General features: G+C 47.7%; 1 protein-coding gene across 1 annotated transcript in view; it reads left to right on the top strand.

The window, feature by feature from the left end:
- Positions 1-19,794, top strand: part of efcab12 (EF-hand calcium binding domain 12) — a 287,344-nt gene that overhangs the window by 7,845 nt on the left and 259,705 nt on the right. The window contains exon 3 of the mRNA XM_070894837.1: positions 6,000-6,156. Within this exon, the coding sequence (XP_070750938.1) occupies positions 6,000-6,156 (157 nt within the window). The remainder of the gene's footprint in view (positions 1-5,999; positions 6,157-19,794) is intronic.

The raw sequence follows: 19,794 nt of genomic DNA, 5'->3' as shown, positions 1-19,794 counted from the left end.
GTATTCAACATTCAGGAAGGATAGAATAAAAGGAAAAGGAGGTGGGGTAGCATTGCTGGTTAAAGAGGAGATTAATACAATGGTTAGGAAGGACATTAGCTTGGATGATGTGGAATCTATATGGGTAGAGCTGCAGAACACCAAATGGCAAAAAACGTTAGTGGGAGTTGTGTACAGACCTCCAAACAGTAGTGGTGATGTTGGGGAGGGCATCAAACAAGAAATTAGGGGTGCATGCAATAAAGGTGCAGCAGTTATCATGGGTGACTTTAATATGCATATAGAATGGGCTAACCAAACTGGAAGCAATACGGTGGAGGAGGATTTCCTGGAGTGCATAAGGGATGGTTTTCTAGACCAATATGTCGAGGAACCAACTAGGGAGCAGGCCATCTTAGACTGGGTGTTGTGTAATGAGAGAGGATTAATTAGCAATCTCATTGTGCGAGGCCCCTTGGGGAAGAGTGACCATAATATGCTGGAATTCTACATTCGGATGGAGAATGAAACAGTTAATTCAGAGACCATGGTCCAGAACTTAAAGAAGGGTAACTTTGAAGGTATGAGGCGTGAATTGGCTAGGATAGATTGGCGAATGATACTTAAGGGGTTGACAGTGGATGGGTAATTGCAGACATTTAGAGACCACATGGATGAACTACAACAATTGTACATCCCTGTCTGGCGTAAAAATAAAAAAGGGAAGGTGGCTCAACCGTGGCTATCAAGGGAAATCAGGGATAGTATTAAAGCCAAGGAAGTGGCACACAAATTGGCCAGAAATAGCAATGAACCCGGGGACTGGGAGAAATTTAGAACTCAGCAGAGGAGGACAAAGGATTTGATTAGGGCAGGGAAAATAGAGTATGAGAGGAAGCTTGCAGGGAACATTAAAATGGACTGCAAAAGCTTCTATAGATATGTAAAGAGAAAAAGGTTAGTAAAGACAAATGTAGGTCTCTTGCAGTCAGAATCAGGGGAAGTCATAACGGGGAACAAATAAATGGCAGACCAATTGAACAAGTACTTTGGTTCGGTATTCACTAAGGAGGACACAAACAACCTTCCAGATATAAAAGGGGTCAGAGGGTCTAGTAAGAAGGAGGAACTGAGGGAAATCCTTATTAGTCGGGAAATTGTGTTGGGGAAATTGATGGGATTGAAGGCCGATAAATCCCCAGGGCCTGATGGTCTGCATCCTAGAGTACTTAAGGAGGTGGCCTTGGAAATAGCGGATGCATTGACAATGATTTTCCAACATTCCATAGACTCTGGATCAGTTCCTATGGAGTGGAGGGTAGCCAATGTAACCCCACTTTTTAAAAAAAGGAGGGAGAGCGAAAACAAGGAATTATAGACCGGTCAGCCTGACATCGGTAGTGGGTAAAATGATGGAATCAATTATTAAGGATGTCATAGCAGAGGTGACATGATAGGTCCAAGTCAGCATGGATTTATGAAAGGGAAATCATGCTTTACAAATCTTCTGGAATTTTTTGAGGATGTTTCCAGTAGAGTGGACAAGGGAGAACCAGTTGATGTGGTGTATTTGGACTTTCAGAAGGCTTTCGACATGGTCTCACACAAGAGATTAATGTGCAAAGTTAAAGCACATGGGATTGGGGGTAGTGTGCTGACATGGATTGAGAACTGGTTGGCAGACAGGAAGCAAAGAGTAGGAGTAAATGGGTACTTTTCAGAATGGCAGGCAGTGACTAGTGGGGTACCGCAAGGTTCTGTGCTGGGGCCCCAGCTGTTTACACTGTACATTAATGATTTAGACGAGGGGATAAAATGTATTTCCAAATTTGCGGATGACACTAAGTTGGGTGGCAGTGTGAGCTGCGAGGAGGATGCTATGAGGCTGCAGAGTGACTTGGATAGGTTAGGTGAGTGGGCAAATGCATGGCAAATGAAGTATAATGTGGATAAATGCGAGGTTATCCACTTTGGTGGTAAAAACAGAGAGACAGACTATTATCTGAATGGTGACAGATTAGGAAAAGTGGAGGTGCAACGAGACCTGGGTGTCATGGTACATCAGTCATTGAAGGTTGGCATGCAGGTACAGCAGGCGGTTAAGAAAGGAAATGGCATGTTGGCCTTCATAGCGAGGGGATTTGAGTACAGGGGCAGGGAGGTGTTACTACAGTTGTACAGGGCCTTGGTGAGGCCACACCTGGAGTATTGTGTACAGTTTTGGTCTCCTAACTTGAGGAAGGACATTCTTGCTATTGAGGGAGTGCAGCGAAGGTTCACCAGACCGATTCCCGGGATGGCGGGACTGACATATCAAGAAAGACTGGATCAACTGGGCTTGTATTCACTGGAGTTCAGAAGAATGAGAGGGGATCTCATAGAAACGTTTAAAATTCTGACGGGTTTAGATAGGTTAGATGCAGGAAGAATGTTCCCAATGTTGGGGAAATCCAGAACCAGGGGTCACAGTCTAAGGATAAGGGGTAAGCCATTTAGGACCGAGATGAGGAGAAACTTCTTCACCCAGAGAGTGGTGAAACTGTCGAATGCTCTACCACAGAAAGTTGTTGAGGCCAATTCACTAAATATATTCAAAAAGGAGTTAGATGTAGTCCTTACTACCCGGGGGATCAAGGGGTATGGCGAGAAAGCAGGAATGGGGTACTGAAGTTGCATGTTCAGCCATGAACTCATTGAATGGTGTGCAGACTCGAAGGGCCGAATGGCCTACTCCTGCACCTATTTTCTATGTTTCTATGTTTAAATGGAGAGCGACTGCAAAATACTGTGGTACAGAGAAATCTGGGGCTCCTTGTACTTGAAGCACAAAAAGTTAGTATGTAGGTATAGCAAGTAGAATGTTGGTCTTTATTGCAAGAGGGATGGAGTATACAAGTCGAGAAGTCTTGCTGTAACTGTTGGTGAGACTACACGTGGAGTACTGCGTACAGTTTTGGTCTCCTTATTTAAGGAGGGATATACTTGCATTGGAGGCAGTTCACAGAAGGTCCACTAGGTTGATTCCTGAGATGAAGGGGTTGTCTTATGAAGAAAGGTTGAGCAGGTCTGGCCTATACTCATTGGAGTTTAGAAGTCTGAGAGGTGATCTTACTGAAACGTATAAGGTTCTGAGGAGGCTGGACAGGGTAGATGCAGAGAGGATGTTCCCCCCTCATGGGGAAATCTAGAACTAAGGGACATAGTTTCAGAATAAGTGATCGCAAATTTAAAACGGAGATGAGGAGGAATTTCTCTCAGAGGGTGGTGAATCTTTGGGATTCTCTACCCTAGAGAGCTGTGGAGGCTGGGTCATTGAATATATTTAAGGTGAAGATAGACAGATTTTTGAACTATAGGGGAGACAAGGGTTACGTGGAGAGGGCAGGAAAATGGGGTTGAGGCCAAGATTAGTTCAGCCATGATCTTATTGAATGGCTCGAGGGGCCAAATGGCCGACTCCTGCTCCTATTTCTTATGTTCTTATATTCTCAATAAGGTCTTCCCTCTGCCTCTGTTCCAAAGAAAACAAAGCAGCCTATGCAATCATTTCTCGTAGCTAAAATTCTCTTGTTCACGCAATATCCTTGTAAAACTCCTGACCTTCGCTGACATCTTCCACAGACATCGAGTCAGATTCTATCTGTACCCTGATAAAACCCAGCGCTGCCTCACAGCCACCTCTCTCAACTCCTCCACTGCTTGTCCAACATCTGGCCCTGAATCAGCCAGAATCTCCTCCAGTTAAAGTTTGGAATGACCAAAGCCATCATCTTCAGGCCTCACCATAACTCCATATCCTCACGATCGATTTCATCCTCCTCCACAGTGATTGTAACAGGCTGAACCAACCTTGACACCCTATTCATCTCTGAACTGAGTTTGTGACCATATATCCATTACATAAAGACCACCTCAGCCAGTCCCTTAGTCCATCTGCTGCTGAAATTCTCATCTATGCCTTTGTCAACCTCAGATTGGACTATTGCAGTTCAGATCCAGACTGGCTTCCCATTTTGACATTGTGCGTAAACTTCAGCTCATCCAAAACTTTGCTGCCTGTAGTCTATCTTGCACCGTCCCATTTCCCATCACCCCAATACTCGCTGACTTATATTGGCTTCTGGGGCTCCAATGCCTCCAATTTAACATTCGTGTTTAAAATCCTTCAAGGTCTCGCCCGATCCTCCTCCAGTCTAACAGTTCCCAACTCTGGCCTTTTTTCGCATCCCCAATACCCTTTGCCCCATCATTAGTGGCCATTCCTTCAGTCGTCTACACTATGGAATTCCCTCCCGAAATCTTTGTGTCTCCTTGACCCTCTTATAAAACTGCCTCTTTGACCAAGGTTTTGGTTGACTCTCCTAATGGTCTAGAAATCCCGTGAGCGAACGACTGAAAAAGGGAAAAAAGATGCGCACCTACCTGTTCCTGCTGCGCCCACGAGAGATCACGGTCCTGAGCCCTCCACTCACTGCGCGTCGCAGCATGTGCACGTCTGGACGGACGTAAGTTGGAGCTGCAGTTACATGGCTCTGGGCAGCCAATCAAGGTACAGTATTTTCTCATCATAATAATGGGAACTCCGTAAGTAGGCGTTCCCATTATCATGATTGAAAAACAGGCACACACATCAAAAAACTAATATAGAAAAAATACACTACATATTTAAGATTAATTTAAATTAAAGTTATTAATGTCTTCTAAAAAAAAAATTCCGATTTTTAAAAAAGTTTTTAAAATTATGGTTTAAAATAAACTTACCATAGTGGGCAGGGTTTTTAAACAACAAAATGTGTTTTTAACATTTTATTTTGTTATATTTTTGTATGTTTTAAAACTCTTACACCTGTAAAAGTCGGCTATGCAGCTGCTTTCATGAGGCGCAAGAGTTTTCAGGACATTCGCTGGGCAAGATATGGGTAAATACCGCAATTTTGCCCATGCGAATGTCCTGGATGTGGAGATACAGAGGATCTGTCAAGTCAGAGCTTAACGGATCGGAAAAGTCGGTTTTCAGCGCATGCACATTGTGCCTTTTGCGATGCCTTCCCGGGTCCGTACACACTCCACACACACTCCGTACTGACCCGGGAGGCCGGGTTTTCCAATATCTCCTTCTTTGTCTTGGCACCTATTTTTTATTTTAATGCCTCTGTGAAGTGGTTTGGGATGTTTTCTATTTTAAAAGATCTATGTAAGTGCAAGTTGCTGTATCAAAAGCCTCAGCTTTGGATATATTTTCTCCAGAACAGCTGAGAGTATTTCTCATCAGATCTCTGCCATCTGAGCTTGTGAAATTGGTGCAATATTCCAGCATGCATCTGTAAAGTTGTGTCCCCTCCCTGACAGCTTTAAAACAAACTTAAGATTGAGGCACATGGCATTAAAATACTAACAACTGCTATTTTCCCGTCCTGAACAGATCACAGACAACCCCAATAATTCACAGCTCATGTGACACCTTGGGTTTGAAATGGGTATCTGTTTTTCCCCCCCCAAGTGATTTAAACCCAATTGTATTGCAATGTTGCATTGAATTGCTGGGTTCCTCCTAATTGGCAGCTGTCTCTATCAATCACAACAAAACAATCACGCACTCCTCTCTTTATTTTGGCTGACAATTCAGTTCATAAATCTGTCTTTTCTGAGCCATTTATGGGGCTAAATGTAAATTTTATACAAAAATAGGAACTTCATAAATTAACTTGGTCTTTAATGAGGCAATTTTTAATTGTTAATGAAAGTCAACAAACTCACAATGTTTTCTTGATGCTGGCACTTTGTGCCTGAGAAATAAACTTACATCCTCAGCACTGACGCATTGAATTCCAAAACCTATAACTATAAGTGAAAAATAATCCAAGATTTCTGGCAGGTCCATCAGTAAAAAGAAAGAGCCGGTTAATGATTTAAGTGCAGGGTTCTCCCTTCACAGACACAGATAGATCTTTCTTACACTAATGCAGCATTGACTGCTGTGCTTTAACTCAGTAAGTTATGTGCTGTACTTGTTCAAATAGGCCAACCTCCCAATCAGTGATCTGCAGATGAATGAACTGACAGCAACTTTCGGTGATCACACCAAGTACCTTCAGTACAAAGTTCTCGCCCGGGCACTAAACGACTGGAAAGAAGAATTACGGCAGGAATACGGCAAAAATGAGCGCCTCCAAAAAGGTAGGGACTGGTTACACAGCAATGGATCCTACACAGTGCTGTAACTGGATCAAAGCCAGACCTGTTACATCCAACTCACAAAAACTGCATTAATCATTTCATTTTCTATCCTCTGATTTTTCTCCCCATTAAATAGGGAAAGTTATAGTAAACCTTTATAAATCACTAGTTAGGCCTCAGATGGTGTCTTGTGTCCAGTTCCAGGCACCACACTTTAGGGAGGACTGTCAAGGCCTTGGAGAGGGTGTAGCGGAGAATTAGGAGAATGGCACCAGGGAGAAAGGACATCAGTTACGTGGAGAGCCTAAAGAAGCTGGGATGGTTTAGCTCAGAGCAGGGAAAGTTAAGGGGAAATTTTATAGAGGTGTTCAAAATTATGAGGAGTTGTGAGATAAAGTGAATATTGAGAAACTTTCCATGGTAGGTGGGTTGGTAATCAGAGGACATGGATTTAATATAATTGGCAAAACAATCCGAGGGGAGATGAGGAGAATTTTTTTTACGTAGCGAGTTGTGTTTTGAAATACTCTGCCTGAAAGAATGGTGGAAGCAGATTCAGCAGTAACTTTCAAAAGGAGAATTTGATAAATACTTGCAGGGAAAACAATTGCTTGGCTCCTGCTGCTGTTTCTTATGTTCTTATAACAACCGATTTTTAGGGGTTGAAATTCGATGACGCCCCGACTGGGAGCGGGAACCGAGGCGACGTGGGACTTTCTGCGCCCGGCACGGAAGACCTGCCCCGGCTGCGAAATTGGGAGTACCGCTCCCGAGAGGAAGTGGAGCGCAATGTTGGGCAGTCCACTTCCTCTTGGGGGCGGAACCGGAGCGATAAGTGCGGCAATTTTTCCTGTGCCACGCAGGGCGCCGTGTCGTGCTGACCAGGATTACAGGGCCCTCCCCTTCCATTAGAGGGCAGGGCATGCTGTGAGCTCCGGAATGGGCCGGGGGCCCCCACTTCATCACTGGGGGTGTGGGGTGCTGTGGCAGCATCCTGGCACAGAAGTGGAGTGCCGGGCTGCACCATCACAGCACGGAACCCGCAAAATATACAACGGAAGGCTGGCCGGGAAATAGAAATGGTGGCGTGCACCTCCCCTTTTCACCCCGCGAGCATAGTGCGGCCTGGTTCGTGACCCATGAGGCTGGCGCTGACATCGCCCGCAGCAGCCTAATGCAGCGTTGCCCAATTTCCGCCGGGGGACATCATCATCGGCTGCGCAGCGGCCCGGGATACTGCCGGCGGGGGCGGGGCACTGACAGTGGGGCCAGGGCACTGTCGGCGGGGGCGGGGCACTGACGTAGGGGCGGGCGGGGGCGGGGCACTGCCGGCAGGGGCGGGGCACTGACATGCGGGCGGGGGCAGGGCACTGACGTGGGGGCGGGGCACTGACGGGGCGGGGCACTGCCGGCGGGGGCGGGGCACTGACGTAGGGGCGGGTGAGGGCGGGGCACTGCCGGCGGGGGCGGGGCACTGCCGGCTGGTTTCATGTCCTCCCCTCCCCGGGCGATAAATCGTTTGTTCTCGATTAGCGACCCCGGAGGTGCAAACAATGCAAATTTCTCCCCCTTCACTTATCAAACAAAATATTCCATTTTATGCCACTCTGTGAACCGCCTGGGGGATTATACTACATCAAAGGGCTGTATAAATACAAGTTGTTGTTGTTGTATTCACTGGCTGTAATCTCCCAAAGTTATCTTTGTGTCACGATGTCCCCACAACCATATCTGCTTCATCACAAATTGGAGCTACAAGTTCCATATGGTTTTGCGATAGCAGAATGGTGTTCTTTCATCGATCTACTGTTACACACGAGCAATCAGCCCTCTCTGATCATCGTCAAGATGTTGGCTTCCTTTGACCTTGTGAAACTTAGAAAGGCGAATCGGCTTTAAAGTTCCATTCGACTTCTGCCCAGAGTCGCAAGATATGCTTGTTATAGTAAAAGCAAGTTCAGTTCAAATCTTAAAAATAAATGATTCGCATCTGTTATTGTCTGTTGAGTCTGAGCTGATTACATGCCAATAGCCTACAACACACCGTTGATTAATACAGTCAACAGATGTACATATAGAATGAAGCATGATTCTAAACCTAGTTTACTTTTATGACAACTATTTCCTATTAAATTTGATCTCCTGATGAGGGCTTTGGGGAAAGAGCAAGTGAGAGGTTATGATAGAGATCTCCCCACTCCCAGATAGTGATTTCCTCACTCATTCCCTGATAGATATCTCCCCACTCATGCCTGTATAGAAATCTCCACAATCCCGGATAGATATCTCCCCACTCCTGGATAGAGATCTCCCCTCTCGGATAGAGATGTCCTCATTCCCGGCTAGAGATCTTTGCAATCCCGGATAGAGATTTCCACACTACCAGATAGAGATCTCCTTAATCCCGGATAGAGATCTCCTGGATTGAGATCTCCTCACTCCTGGAATGAAATCTTTGCACCCCCGGATAGAGATCTCCACACTCACTCCCGGATAGAAATCTCCTCACTCCCAGAATGAGATCTCTGCACTCTCGGATAGAGATTGCCTCACTCCCGAATATAGATCTCCTCACTCCTGGATAGAGATCTCCTCACTCCTGAATAGAGATCTCCGCACTCCCGGATAGAGATCTCCGCTCTCCCGGATAGAGATCTCCTCACGCACTCCTGGATAGAGATCTCCTCACTCACTCCTGGATAGAGACCTCCTCACTCCCGGATAGAGATCTCCCCACTCCCGGATATAGATCTCCTCACTCCTTGATAGAGATAACTGCACTCCCGGATAGAGATCTCCGCACTCCCGGATAGAGATCTCCGCACTCCCGGATAGAGATCTCCGCACTCCCGGATAGAGATCTCCGCTCTCCCGGATAGAGATCTCCTCACTCCCGGATAGATATATCCTCACTCCTGAATAGAGAGCTCCGCACTCCCGGATAGAGATCTCCGCTCTCCCGGATAGAGATCTCCTCACTCACTCCTGGATAGAGATCTCCTTATGCACTCCTAGATAGACATCTCCACACTCACTCCTGGATAGAGATCTTCTCACTCACTCCTGGATAGAGACCTCCTCACTCACAGATAGAAATCTCCACAATCCCGGATAGAGATCTCCGCAATCCCGGATAGAGATATCCTCACTCCCGGCTAGAGATCGCCGCACTCACTCCCGGATAGAGATCACCTCACTCACTCCTGGATAGAGATCTCCGCACTCCCGGACAGAGATCTCCCCACTCCAAGATCGGGATCTCCTCACTCACTGATAGAGATCTCCTTATTCCCGGATAGAGATCTCCACACTCACTCCCAAATAGAGATCTTCCCACTCCAGGATAGAGATCTCCTCACTCCCAGATGGATATCTCCTCACTCCCGGATACAGATCTCCGTAATCCCGGATAGAGATCTCCACACTCCCGGATAGAGATCTGGCCACTGCTGGATAGAGATCTCCACGCTCACTCCCGGATGGAGATCTGCGCACTCACTCCTGATAGCTATCTCCTCACTCCCAGATAGAGATCTCTCTAATCCCGGATAGAGATCGCCACACTCCATGATAGAGATCTCCTCACTCACTCTCGGATAGAGATCTCCCCACTCCCGGATATAGATCTCCTCACTCCTGGATAGAGATCACCGCACTCCTGGATAGAGATCTCCGCACTCCCGAATAGAGATCTCCTCACTCACTCCTGGATAGAGATCTCCTCACTCTCGGATAGAGATCTCCTCACTCCCAGATAGAGATCTCCGTAATCCTGGATAGATATCTCCCAGATAGAGACCTCCTCACTCCCGGATAGAGATCTCCGCAATCCCGGATAGAGATCGCCACACTCCCGGATAGAAATCTGGCCACTGCTGGATAGAGATCTCCGCAATCACTCCCAGATAAGGATCTCCCCACTCCTGGATAGAGATCTCTTCACTCCTGGGTAGGACTGGAACCAATGTCCTAGGGGGGAGTGTTTGCTAGTGTTGTTGGGGAGGAGTTAAACAAATATGGCAGGGGGATGGGAACCTATGCAGGGAGGCAAAGGGAAACAAGAGGGAGATAGAAAGGAGAATAGTAAAAGTGGAGGACAGAGAATCCCAAGGCAAAAAACAAAAAGGGCCACATTATAGCAAAATTCTAAAGGGGCAAGGTGTGTTAAAAAGACAAGCCTGAAGGCTCTCAATGCGAGGAGTATCCGTAATAAGGTGGATTAATTAACTGTGCAAATAGATGTCAACAGATATGATGTAATTGGGATTACAGAGACGTGGCTCCAGGATGATCTGGCCTGGGAACTCAACATCCAAGGGTATTCAACATTCAGGAAGGATAGAATAAAAGGAAAAGGAGGTGGGGTAGCATTGCTGGTTAAAGAGCAGATTAATGCAATAGTTAGGAAGGACATTAGCTTGGATGATGTGGAATCGAAATGGGTAGAGCTGCAGAACACCAAAGGGCAAAAAACGTTAGTGGGAGATGTGTACAGACCTCCAAACAGTAGTCGTGATGTTGGGGAAGGCATCAAACAGGAAATTAAGGGTGCATGCAATAAAGGTGCAGCAGTTATCATGGGTGACTTTAATATGCATATATTGGGCTAACCAAACTGGAAGCAATACGGTGGAGGAGGATTTCCTGGAGTGCATAAGGGATGGTTTTCTAGACCAATATGTCGAGGAACCAACCAGGGGGAGGCCATCTTAGACTGGGTGTTGTGTAATGAGAGAGGATTAATTAGCAATCTCATTGTGCGAGGCCCCTTGGGGGAGAGTGACCATAATATGGTGGAATTCTGCATTAGGATGGAGAATGAAACAGTTAATTCAGAGACCATGGTCCAGAACTTAAAGAAGGGTAACTTTGAAGGTATGAGGTGTGAATTGGCTGGGATGGATTGGCAAATGATACTTAAGGGGTTGACAGTGGATAGGCAATGGCAGACATTTAGAGACTGCATGGATGAACTACAACAATTGTACATCCCTGTCTGGCGAAAAAATAAAAAAGGGAAGGTGGCTCAACCGTGGCTATCAAGGGAAATCAGGGATAGTATTAAAGCCAAGGAAGTGGCATACAAATTAGCCAGAAATAGCAGCGAACCTGGGGACTGGGAGAAATTTAGAACTCAGCAGAGGAGGGCTAAGGGTTTGATTAGGGCAGGGCAAATAGAGTACGAGAGGAAGCTTGCAGGGAACATTAAAACGGACTGCAAAAGCTTCTACAGATATGTAAAGAAAAAAAGGTTAGTAAAGAAAAAGGTAAAGTAAAAACATAGGTCCCCTGCAGTCAGAATCAGGGGCAGTCATAACGGGGAACAAAGAAATGGCAGACCAATTGAACAAGTACTTTGGTTCGGTATTCACTAAGGAGCACACAAACAACCTTCCGGATATAAATGGGGTCAGAGGGTCTAGTAAGAAGGAGGAACTGAGGGAAATCCTTATTAGTCGGGAAATTGTGTTGGGGAAATTGATGGGATTGATGGCCGATAAATCCCCAGGGCCTGATGGTCTGCATCCCAGAGTACTTAAGGAGGTGGCCTTGGAAATAGCGGAGGCATTGACAGTCATTTTCCAACATTCCATAGACTCTGGATCAGTTCCTATGGAGTGGAGGGTAGCCAATGTAACCCCACTTTTTAAAAAAAGGAGGGAGAGAGAAAACAGGGAATTATCGACCAGTCAGCCTGACCTTAGTAGTGGGTAAAATGATGGAATCAATTATGAAGGATGTTATAGCAGCGCATTTGGAAAGAGGTGACATGATAGGTCCAAGTCAGCATGGATTTGTGAAATGGAAATCATGCTTGACAAATCTTCTGGAATTTTTTGAGGATGTTTCCAGTAGAGTGGACAAGGGAGAACCAGTTGATGTGGTGTATTTGGACTTTCAGAAGGCTTTCGACATGGTCTCACACAAGAGATTAATGTGCAAAGTTAAAGCACATGGGATTGGGGGTAGTGTGCTGACGTGGATTGAGAACTGGTTGGCAGACAGGAAGCAAAGAGTAGGAGTAAATGGGTACTTTTCAGAATGACAGGCAGTGACTAGTGGGGTGCTGGAAGGTTCTGTGCTGGGGCCCCAGCTGTTTACATTGTACATTAATGATATGGACGAGGGGATTAAATGTAGGATCTCCAAATTTGCGGATGACACTAAGTTGGATGGCAGTGTGAGCTGCGAGGAGGATGCGATGAGGCTGCAGAGTGACTTGGATAGGTTAGGTGAGTGGGCAAATGCATGGCAGATGAAGTATAATGTGGATAAATGTGAGGTTATCCACTTTGGTGGTACAAACAGAGAGACAGACTATTATCTGAATGGTGACAGATTAGGAAAAGGGGAGGTGCAACGAGACCTGGGTGTCATGGTACATCAGTCATTGAAGGTTGGCATGCAGGTACAGCAGCCGGTTAAGAAAGCAAATGGCATGTTGGCCTTTATAGCGAGGGGATTTGAGTACAGGGGCAGAGAGGTGTTACTACAGTTGTACAGGGCCTTGGTGAGGCCACACCTGGAGTATTGTATCCAGTTTTGGTCTCCTAACTTGAGGAAGGACATTCTTGCTATTGAGGGAGTGCAGCGAAGGTTCACCAGACTGATTCCCGGGATGGCAGGACTGACATATCAAGAAAGACTGAATCAACTGGGCTTGTATTCACTGGAGTTCAGAAGAATGAGAGGGGATCTCATAGAAACGTTTAAAATTCTGACGGGTTTAGACAGGTTAGATGCAGGAAGAATGTTCCCAATGTTGGGGAAGTCCAGAACCAGGGGTCACAGTCTAAGAATAAGGGGTAAGCCATTTAGGACCGAGATGAGGAGAAACTTCTTCACCCAGAGAATGGTGTACCTGTGGAATTCTCTACCACAGAAAGTTGTTGAGGCCAATTCACTAAATATATTCAAAAAGGATTTAGATGTAGTCCTTACTACTAGGGGGATCAAGGGGTATGGCGAGAAAGCAGGAATGGCGTACTGAAGATGCATGTTCATCCATGAACTCATTGAAGGGCCTAATGGCCTACTCCTGCACCTATTTTCTATGTTTCTATGTATGTTTCACTCTCGGATCGAGATCTCCGCAATCCCGGATAGAGATCTCCTCACTCCCGGATAGAGATCTCCTCACTCCCGGATCGAGATCTCTGCACTCACTCCCGGATAGAGATATCCTCACACCTGGATAGAGATCTACTCACACCCGGATAGAGATCTCCCCACTCCTGGATAGAAATTTCCCCACTCCTGGATAAAGATCTCCTCACTCCCGGATAGAGATCTCCCCACTGCTGGATAGAGATCTCCTCACTCCCGGATAGAGATCTCCTTAATCACTCCCAGATAGAGATCTCCACAACCACTCCCGGATAGAGATCTGACCGCTCCCGGATCAGAATCTCCTCACTCCCGGATAGAGATCTCCTCACTCCAGGATAGAGATCTGCCCACTCGCGGATAGAGGTCTCCGCAATCCAGGATAGAGATCTCCTCATTCGCCGATAGAGATCTCTGCAATCCCGGATATAGATCCCCTCACTCCCGGATAGAGATCTTCTCCCTCATGGATAGAGATCTCCGCACTCCTGGAACGGGATTTTCTCACTCCCGGATAGAGACCTCCGCACTCACTCCCGGATAGAGATCTCCTCACTCCCAGATAGAGATCTTCGTAATCCCGGATATAGATCTTCCCACTCCCAGGTAGAGATCTCCTCACTCCCGGATAGAGATCTAATCACTCCCAGATAAAGATCTACTCACTCCAGGATAGAGACCTCCTGACTCCCGGATAGAGATCTCCTCACTCCCGTATAGAGATCTCCTCACTCCAGGATAGAGATCTGCCCACTCCCGGATAAAGATCTACTCGCTCGCGAATATAGATATCCGCAATCCAGGATAGAGATCCCCTCACTCCCATATAGAGATCTCCTCACTCCTGGACAGATATCTCCTCACTCCCGGATATAGTTCTCCCCACTCTCAGATAGAGATCTCCTCACTCCAGGATAGGGATCTCCCTAATCCCGGATAGTGATCTCCTCACTCCCGGATATAGATCCACTCACTGCCGGATAGAGATCTCCATAATCCCAGATCGAGATCTCCCGGATAGAGATCTCCGCAATTCCGGATATAGATCTCCTCACTCCCAGATATAAATTTCTGCACTCCAGGATAGAGATCTCATCACTCCCGATATAGATCTCCACAATGACTCCCGGATAGAGATTTTCCCACTCCTGGATAGAAATCTCCCCACTCCTGGATGGAGATCTCCGCAATCCAGGATAGAGATCTCCTCAATCCAGCTTAGAGATCTGCCCACTCCCGAATAGAGATCTTCTCACTCGCGGATAGAAATCTCCGCAATCCAGGATAGAGATATCCACAATCACTCCCAGACAGAGATATCCTCACTCCCGGACAGAGATCTTCTCACTCGCGGATTGAGATCTCCACAATCCAGGATAGAGATCTCCTCACTCACGTATAGATCTCCTCACTCACGGATAGAGATCTCCGACATCACTCCCGGATAGAGATCTTCTCACTCCCGGATAGAGATCTCCTCACTCCCAGATAGAGACCTCCTCACTCCCGGATATAGATCCCCTCAGTCCCGGATAGAGATCTCTGTAATCCCAGATCGAGATCTCCCGGATAGAGATCTCCGCAATTCCAGATAGAGATCTCCTCACTCCAAGATATAGATCTCTGCACTCCAGGATAGAGATCTCCTCAATCCCGGATAGAGATCTTCTCACTCCCGGATAGAGATCTCCACAATCACTCCAGGATGGAGATTTCTCCACTCCCGGATCGAGATCTTCTCACTTGCATATATAGATCTCCGCAATCCAGGATCGCGATCTCCTCACTCCCGGATAGAGATCTCCCCACTCCCGGATAGAGATCTCCCCACTCCCGGATAGAGATCTCCTCACTCCAGGAGAGAGATCTTCTCACTCCCGGATAGAGATCTCCGCAATCCAAGATAGAGATCTCCTCACTCCAGGATATAGATCTGCCCACTCGCGGATATAGATCTCCGCAATCCAGGATTGTGATCTCATTCCCGGATAGAGATCTCACTCGCGGATATAGATCACCGCAATCCAGAATAGAGATCTCCTCACTCCCGGATAGAAATCTCCACACTTGCGGATAGAGAGCTCCGCACTCCTGGATCGGGATTTCCGCACCCACTCCTGGATAGAGATCTCCGCACTTCCGGATCGGGATCTTATCACTCCCGGATAGAGATCTCCTTACTCCCAGACAGAGACCTCCGTAATCCCGGATAGAAATCTCCTCATTCCCGGATAGAAATCTGGCCACTCCCGGATAGAGATCTCCTCACTCCCGGATAGAGTTCTCCTCACTCCCGGATAGAGATCTCCACGCTCCCGGATAGAGATCTCCGCACTCACTCCCGGATAGAAATCTCCGTACTCCCATATAGAGATCTCCTCACTCATGGATAGAGATCTCCACATCACTCCAGGATGGAGATTTCCCCACTTCCGGATAGAGATCTTCTCACGTGCATATATAGATCTCCACAATCCAGGATCGTGATCTCCTCACTCCCGGATAGAGATCTCCCCACTCCCGGATAGAGATCTCCTCACTCCCGGAGAGAGATCTTCTCACTCCCGGATATAGATCTCCGCAATCCAGGATAGTGATCTCCTCATTCCCGGATAGAGATCTTCTCACTCGCGGATATAGATCACCGCAATCCAGAATAGAGATCTCCTCACTTCCGGATAGAAATCTCCACACTCGCGGATGGAGAGCTCCGCACTCCTGGATCGGGATTTCTGCACTCACTCCTGGATAGAGATCCCCGCCCTTCCGGATCGGGATCTTATCACTCCCGGATAGAGATCTCCTTACTCCCAGACAGAGATCTCCGTAATCCCGGATAGAAATCTCCTCACTCCCGGATAGATATCTGGCCACTCCCGGATAGAGATCTCCTCACTCCCGGATAGAGTTCTCCTCACTCCCGGATAGAGATCTCCACGCTCCTGGATAGAGATCTCCACACTCACTCCCGGATAGAGATCTCCGTACTCCCATATAGAGATCTCCTCACTCACAGATAGAGATCTCCACATCACTCCAGGATGGAGATTTCCCCACTTCCGGATAGAGATCTTCTCACGTGCATATATAGATCTCCACAATCCAGGATCGTGATCTCCTCACTCCCGGATAGAGATCTCCTCACTCCCGGATAGAGATCTCCTCACTCCCGGAGAGAGATCTTCTCACTCCCGGATAGAGATCTCTGCAATCCAGGATAGAGATCTCCTCACTCCAGGATATAGATCTGCCCACTCGCGGATATAGATCTCCGCAGTCCAGGATAGTGATCTCCTCATTCCCGGATAGAGATCTCCTCACTCGCGGATATAGATCACCGCAATCCAGAATAGAGATCTCCTCACTCCCGGTTGGAAATCTCCACACTCGCGGATAGAGAGCTCCGCACTCCTGGATTGGGATTTTTGCACTCAGTCCTGAATAGAGATCTCCGCCCTCCCGGATCGGGATCTCATCACTCCCGGATAGAGATCTCACTCCCAGACAGAGAACTCCGTAATCCCGGATAGAAATCTCATCACTCCCGGATAGAAATCTGGCCACTCCTGGATAGAGATCTCCTCACTCCTGGATAGAGATCTCCTCACTCCTGGATAGAGATCTCCTCACTCCCGGATAGAGATATCCACACTCCCGGATAGAGATCTCCTCACTCCCAGATAGAGATCTCCGCACTCACTCCCGGATGGAGATTTCCCCACTCCTGGATAGAAATATCCACACTCCCGGATAGAGATCTCCTCACTCACAGATAGAGATCTCCGCACTCACTCCCGGATGGAGATTTCCCCACTCCCGGATAGAGATCTTCTCACTTGCGTATGAAGATCTCCGCAATCCAGGATAGAGATCTCCTCACTCCTGGATAGATATCTCCGCAATCACTCCTAGATAGAGATCTCCTCACTCCCGGATAGCGATCTTCTCACTCCCGGATAGAGATCTCCGCAATCCAGGATAGAGATCTCCTCACTCCAGGATAGAGATCTGCCCACTCGCGGATATAGATTTCCGCAATCCAGTATAGTGATCTCCTCACTCCCGGATAGATATCTCCTCACTCGCGGATATAGATCACCGCAATCCAGAATAGAGATCTCCTCACTCCCGAATAGAAATCTCAACACTTGCAGATAGAGAGCTCCGCACTCCTGGATCGGGATTTCCACACTCACTCCTGGATAGAGATCTCCCCACTCCCGGATAGAGATCTTCTCACTTGCGGATGGAGATCTCCGCAATTCAGGATAGAGATCTCCTCACTCCAGGATAGAGATCTGCCCACTCACGGATATAGATTTCCGCAATCCAGTATAGTGATCTCCTCACTCCGGATAGATATCTCCTCACTCGCAGATATAGATCACCGCAATCCAGAATAGAGATCTCACTCCCGAATAGAAATCTCAACACTCACGGATAGAGAGCTCCGCACTCCTGGATCGGGATTTCCACACTTACTCCTGGATAGAGATCTCCCACCTCCCGGATAGAGATCTTCTCACTTGCGGATGGAGATCTCCGCAATCCAGGATAGAGATCTCCTCACTCCCAGATAGAGATCTCTGCACTCCAGGATAGAAATCTCCTTACTCCCAGATAGAGATATCCACAACCATTCCCGAATAGAGATCTCCTCACTCCCGGACAGAGATCTTCTCATGAATAGACATCTCCGCAATCAAGGATAGAGATCTTCTCATCCCCGTATAGAGATATCCTCATTCCTGGACAGAGGTATTTTCACTCCTGGATAGCGATCTCACCCCTCCCGGTTAGAGATGTCCTCACTCCAGGATCGGGATCTCACTCCCGGATAGCGATATCCACAATCATTCCCGGATAGAGATCTCCTCCCAGACAGAGATCTTCTCACTCACGAATAGAGATCTCCTCACTCCCGGATAGAGATCTCCACAATCCAGGATAGAGATCTCCTCACTCCAGTATAGAGATCTCCTCACTCCTGAATAGAGATCTCCGCAATCACCCCCGAATAGAGATCTCCCCGCTCCCAGATAGTGATCTCCTCGCTCCCGGAGAGAGATCTCCTCACTTCCGGAGAGAGATCTCCTCACTCCCGGAGAGAGATCTCCTCACTCCCGGATAGAGATCTGCCCACTTGCGGATAGAGATCTCCTCACTCCTGGATAGAGAACTCCGCACTCACTCCCGGATAGAGATCTCCTCACTCCCGGATCAGGATTTCCGCACTCACTCCTGGATAGAGATCCCCGCCCTCCCGGATCGGGATCTCATTACTCCCGGATAGAGATCTCCTCACTCCCAGACAGAGACCTCCGTAATCCCTGATAGAAATCTCCTCACTCCCGGATAGAAATCTGGCCACTCCTGGATAGAGATCTCCTCACTCCTGGATAGAGATCTCCTCACTCCCGGATAGAGATATCCACACTCCCGGATAGAGGTCTCCTCACTCCCAGATAGAGATCTCCGCACTCACTCCCGGATGGAGATTTCCCCACTCCCGGATAGAGATCTTCTCACTTGCAGATGGAAATCTCCGCAATCCAGGATAGAGATCTCCTCACTCCCGGATAGAGATCTCTGCACTCCAGGATAGAAATCTCCTGACTCCCAGATAGAGATATCCACAATAATTCCCGGATAGAGATCTCCTCACTCACAGACAGAGATCTTCTCACTCGCGAATAGAGATCGCCTCACTCCCGGATAGAGATCTCCACAATCCAGGATAGAGATCTCCTCACTCCAGTATAGAGATCTTCTCACTCCCGAATAGAGATCTCCGCAATCACCCCCGAATAGTGATCTCCTCGCTCCCGGAGAGAGATCTCCTCACTTCCGGAGAGAGATCTCCTCACTCCCGGAGATAGATCTCCTCACTCCCAGAGAGAGATCTCCTCACTCCAGGATAGAGATCTGCCCACTTGCGGATAGAGATCTCCTCACTCCCGGATAGAGAACTCCGCACTCACTCCCAGATAGAGATCTCCTCACTCCCGGATCGGGATTTCCGCACTCACTCCTGGATAGAGATCCCCGCCCTCCCGGATCGGGATCTCATCACTCCCGGATAGAGATCTCCTCGCTCCCAGACAGAGACCTCCGTAATCCCGGATAGAAATCTCATCACTCCCGGATAGAAATCTGGCCACTCCTGGATAGAGATCTCCTCACTCCTGGATAGAGATCTCCTCACTCCCGGATAGAGATATCCACACTCCCGGATAGAGATCTCCTCACTCCCAGATAGAGATCTCCGCACTCACTCCCGGATGGAGATTTCCCCACTCCCGGATAGACATCTTCTCACTTGCAGATGGAAATCTCCACAATCCAGGATAGAGATCTCCTCACTCTCGGATAGAGATCTCTGCACTCCAGGATAGAAATCTCCTGACTCCCAGATAGAGATATCCACAATAATTCCCGGATAGAGATCTCCTCACTCCCAGACAGAGATCTTCTCACTCGCGAATAGAGATCTCCGCAATCCAGGATAGAGATCTTCTCACTCCCGTATAG

Source organism: Pristiophorus japonicus, chromosome 12, assembly GCF_044704955.1.
Source record: "Pristiophorus japonicus isolate sPriJap1 chromosome 12, sPriJap1.hap1, whole genome shotgun sequence".
Taxonomy (NCBI): Eukaryota; Metazoa; Chordata; class Chondrichthyes; family Pristiophoridae; genus Pristiophorus; species Pristiophorus japonicus.
This window is presented reverse-complemented; position numbering and strand designations above follow the sequence as displayed.